Genomic DNA, 4988 nt, shown 5'->3' on the forward strand with positions numbered 1-4988 from the left:
TAAATAGAACAATGGGTAGTTAACTAATTCCTCGAAAACATAATTGCATCAAATTATCCACTCAAGTCCAGAGAGACAAAATTTACCACATTAAGTAAGTTATAAGGACGCTACAAAATGCATGAAAATGATAATTAAAAATACCACTGAAAGAGCTACTGAGTTACACAAGTATACAAAAATGGCAGCCAGTCACCAGATAGATAAGTTGATTCTAATCTCTGCGTGTTCTGCTCTAGTTGTCATTTTTCTTCTTTTTTTTGCTCTTTTTGCTTGGTACCTCAGCAGAATCTTCCTGTTCGGCGTGCTTTTTCCTCTTTTTCTTCTTTTCTCCTTCATTCAAATTTGTGTCTCCATTCTGCGTATCGTTGTTCTCAGTAGATTCCTTCCTTTTCTTCTTCTTTTCTTTTTTCACAACTTCATGTTCTGGCTCCTCAGCACTGTCTACATCAGCTGGCAAAGTTGCTTCCACTTCTTTCTTTTTCTTCTTATCTTTCTTTTCCTTCTTGTCTTTCTTCTCCTTCTTTTCTTTCTTTTTCTCAGCTGTGGTAGGCTCTGGTGTGTCTTCATCCATTGCAGACTTTAGATCGATAACGGAATCAGCTGCAGTATTATAGGTCTACAAAGAAACGATCAATCAGCACTTGATAAAACGAACTGCATTAATAATACCAAATGAACAAATAATATACCTTAGCAGGAGTTATCAGTCCTCCAGCTCCTTTCTTTTTATCCTTATCATAGGCCTCTATCTTGGGTTTCCCTTTAGCAGAACCTGCAAATCGACCTAATTCTTTGCCTTCTAGGTTCCTCAATCGCACTTCAAGCTGCACACAAAAAATTGTAAATAAAAGTTCGCTATAAAACCATGCATGCATAACTAGAAGTATAACAAGTACCTTGGCTCTGTTTTCCAGTCCCATGGTGTTGTCTTGGCCATCTCCGAGTGCGTCACACCTGATAGCCAATGCTGTCTTTGCAGCAAGTGACCGAGAAATTTTTCCCTTGAACTTTGGAGCTGCTTGACCAATCAAGGATGCATGGTATATAAGACCATATTTTGGAGTTGCGTGTTTAGTCTTCAGTGCCCTAAAGAGAGCCTTCTCAGCACCAAGAATCTGCACAGTACTACCAGGCTGCTTTGCAAGGTTAATTAAGCTACCCCCATGAGCAATGAGACGAGCACCAACAAGCTCCCCAACCATAGCAGTCAAATTGGGTGCAATGGTGTTCATCCTACTCTTTAGATAATCATAGAGCTGACCTCTGTATTCCGAAAGAGACAGAACCTGGTCACATAGCTCTCTAATATTTGATAAATCTAGTTCACCGATTTCAGTTCCCATAGATATCACAGCTGCTTCTTTCACTTCGGCCTCAACTTCCTCTGTCAAAATCTGTTATGTGTTTCAGGATAAAGGAAAAATATTAAATACCAAAGTATGTAAAACTAGACATTACTTGTTAAAAGCAGAGTCACAGGTTCATGACACCGTATTTTCAGTTGTGCTGAGAAAGAAAGAGTATGTGCTTAACATAGATAGAAAACAAAGTTTAAACTATCAAGATTTAGGATAAATCAAAATTATGTGACAGTCATATATGCACAATGCAAAGGAGAAACAGTTGGTTGCACGTGACTACAAAATTGTATTCTTACATCAGAGAAATCAAGCTTTGCAGCGTTAATGCGATCACCCATCAGCTTGACAGACCTTGCATATTGGATGTTATCCTGAATGATTTTGGTAAGTTCTGGAAAATGCCAACCATACCATTCTCGGACCCTCATGGCATAAGTATTCAACTCTTTATCAAGATCATCAAGTAAACCAATAGCCTGGACGATCATGGTGTCCACCTAATAAAAAACATCTCAAGGTCAGGAAAATGTTGTTGTTCAAAGAAAAAAAAGTATCAGGCAACAAAAAAAAGAACCAATACACAAACATTTTGCATCAGTAATTAACATAATTCCCAGTGAACAGAATACACACCTTGTCAGCACTAAACTTCAGTTTGTATCTTGAGAGACTATGAGACAAACCCAAGCTCATCGGAGCCATGTCTTGAACAGCAAGACCTGATATGAGTTCAGTCAATTGATATCGAACACCTCGCATCAACTCCATAACAGCATTGTTGTGAACACAGTCGATTTTCTGAAATATTAAACAAACAAAAAAAGTTAGCTATTTGAAGAAAAATATTTAAACTACCGCCATAAGTTTCTAAGAGAAATTTAAGTCGTTCACCAGTTTATCCTTAATGATATTCCCCAGCTTCGAATCAGCTACAGCTAATGTCTCATTATCACAATGAGCACGCAGGAACTTGCGCAGACCCTTGCTAGCTTTTCCATCAATCAAACAACTAGCTGCCTCTAGAGCTTCTGCTGTGTTCTCAAACTTGGAAAACGCTTTCAACTTGACCACCTATTTATGCATCACATAGGGTTAGCTTCATAAACTAGGAGAAACTTGACACATATAAACAGGCTAACTGCACAGTTTCCCCATTGTGATTCTCCTAACATCAATAAACACACAATCAAGGGAAATAGGAGAGAGAACAGATGCAGGGTATAACCTTTCTTGCAGCATCAGCAGTGGAAAAATCCAGAGATAAATCCTGAAGTTTGCAAAATAAAATTAGATTAGATCAAATTAGTCACTACTGTTTTACAACAACAAAAGAAATTAAGGGTAATAGAGCATTGTATGAATCCATGCTAAACAGAACCTCATAAACCCTAACAGATTAAATAGGACTATAACAAGTATATACATCAGAGATCATAAACGTACAAGATACAAACTTTTCAACAATTACAACTAATTACAACTAAAATTAAAAACAAATTTCCTTCAAAAACTGAAAATAAAACCAATAAATAAGAAAAATCTTAACAACAAAAAAAATGATAGATTTATACTATGAACAGTTTATACGAAAATAATGATAATCACCTGAACTTCAGAAAGCTTTCCTTCATTGAGAACTTTGAAAAGGGCAAAACCCGCCGGCGTTTCAAACAGTACAAGCATTTTACCAGATTTTCAACAAACCTGAAAAACAAATCATGAAATCTTTCGTTATTAGTGTATGAATGAGACGATAAGGAGAAAGAAGGAAGAAGAAAGCGAAAAGTATTGACCTTTGTTGAGACTGGTTTTGCGGTGTGCGGGGAGAATGAAACGCGACAGAGGAACAAGGTGAAGGTTTTTTCTTTAGTAGGGTTTAGGTTACACTATTTGTCTAGGGTTTCGATTTTGTTTTGTTTTTTATTTTTTTTAAATACGAGGGTTTAACCTTTCAATTATGGATTTTTTTTTAAATAAATTGTTTTTTATAAAAATATTCTTGTAAAAAATTGTTTTTGATTATTTAGGCTAGGGTTGGACATCGGTTGGGCCGGATTGGTTCTCGGACCCAAAAACCCAAACCGCCCTAACCATTAGTAGAAGAATAAAGAATCAATTTCGACCTGTTCAGTTGTGGACTATGGTTGTTGTCGGGTTTAATTTATTTTCGGATCGGTTTAATAATGTGGTTTAATCAGTTTTAAAAATAAATAATTTCATTTCAAAATCAATCAAATTTACAGATTGGGCCCATGATGGTCCATTTTTAAGTTGCAAAAGCAATCATTTTAATAGATATATAATTATTTTGGGGTATTTGATCGGTTCAAAATAAAGTACTTCTAAAATCTGCTTCATTTAAAAATACACATATACATAATTATACATATTAAACATCTACAAATCTTTATTCACTCAAGACCATGTATTGTAATTTTAAAAACCAAGTTCTTAAGCATATAAATATTTGCTCGTACAACTAACAACATAAATAAAATGAATAAAAGTCAATTTTACATATCTAATAATAATAAACTGAATTCATTGGTTACATTTCCAGCCAATATGCAAAGCATAATCATGTGATTATATTTCCAGCCAATAGTAATCTCAGCATTGCTCAATGATTCCATTTACAACCACTGTCGAAACATCAAAACATATGTAAGTTATTAGTGCAAATTAACGCAAAAGTAAAGTAACTCTAATTTCATTATAATACATGAAGAACATGATAATTGATAGTGAAAGTTGAATACCTCTAATCTGTTGGAGTCATTAGTAGAAATGGCATTGGCACCAACTTGTGCAGCAACCACACAAGGCAAGCAAGTTCGGGCACCAAGCTGCACGAAGCCACGAACATTGATAATGAAGCATGAAAAAAACTCCAACTAATCACAAATTTCAAAGAAAAAAACTTACTTCAACATCGTTGCTCCGGAAAATCGATCCTTCTGTTATGTAAAGTTGGTGGAGCAGCATAGTTGTTGTAAGTTTGGGATCATGGAGCATCATAATTGTTGTTATAGTAAGAGCATTCCAAGTTGTTTCATCAATAAACATAACCACAACCTTATGTTATCAAAGCAACAACAGTGTTGATTTAAAAACTAATAAATAATGTTGATTTAGCTAACTAAAATTGTGAAAGATTAAAATAATATGCATACAGTACCTGCTTTGACAGAATCTTCCTTAATCCAGCATCCAAATCATCTAAAAACTAATAAATATTCTTGATTTAGCAAGTAAAATTGTGAAAAACTTAAAGGGTGATATGACAAATCTTGCTTTGCCATCCAGTACCTGTTTTGACATAAACCAGAAACCAAGTTCTGCCAAATTCTACCAAATCTTGCTTTGCCATCCAGTACCTGCTTTAACAGAAACCAGAAACATAATTACAAATAAATATGTGTTGTGATAAAAACACAATTACATGTAAAGCAATTGTAACTTTGATTCCTTACCCAAAACAAACTTCTAACACCAAATTACTATGAAATCAGAAGTGGTTGCCCAAAATGTTACGAGTCGTGGCTTCAAAACTAACTTACTAATTATAGTGGCTTAAATATTATGTCATTGAAGACTCCAAAAAATTCAAAAAGTGGCTGCAAA

At 34.9% G+C, this 4988-nt stretch overlaps 1 protein-coding gene across 1 annotated transcript; it reads right to left on the reverse strand.

Moving 5' to 3' along the window:
- LOC131652454 (probable nucleolar protein 5-1) lies at positions 1-3294 on the reverse strand. The gene is made up of 9 exons (XM_058922305.1): positions 3158-3294; positions 2970-3068; positions 2590-2631; positions 2256-2435; positions 1998-2162; positions 1661-1861; positions 900-1397; positions 693-827; positions 1-619 (listed from the first exon to the last, which is right to left on the reverse strand). Exons 2-9 carry the CDS (start codon positions 3045-3047, stop codon positions 236-238), a joined length of 1683 nt encoding a protein of 560 aa, XP_058778288.1. The 5' UTR covers positions 3048-3068; positions 3158-3294; the 3' UTR covers positions 1-235.
- Between the last annotated feature and the right edge of the window lie 1694 nt (positions 3295-4988).

The sequence above is a fragment of the Vicia villosa genome, linkage group LG2, assembly GCF_029867415.1.
Source record: "Vicia villosa cultivar HV-30 ecotype Madison, WI linkage group LG2, Vvil1.0, whole genome shotgun sequence".
Lineage (NCBI taxonomy): Eukaryota > Viridiplantae > Streptophyta > Magnoliopsida > Fabales > Fabaceae > Vicia > Vicia villosa.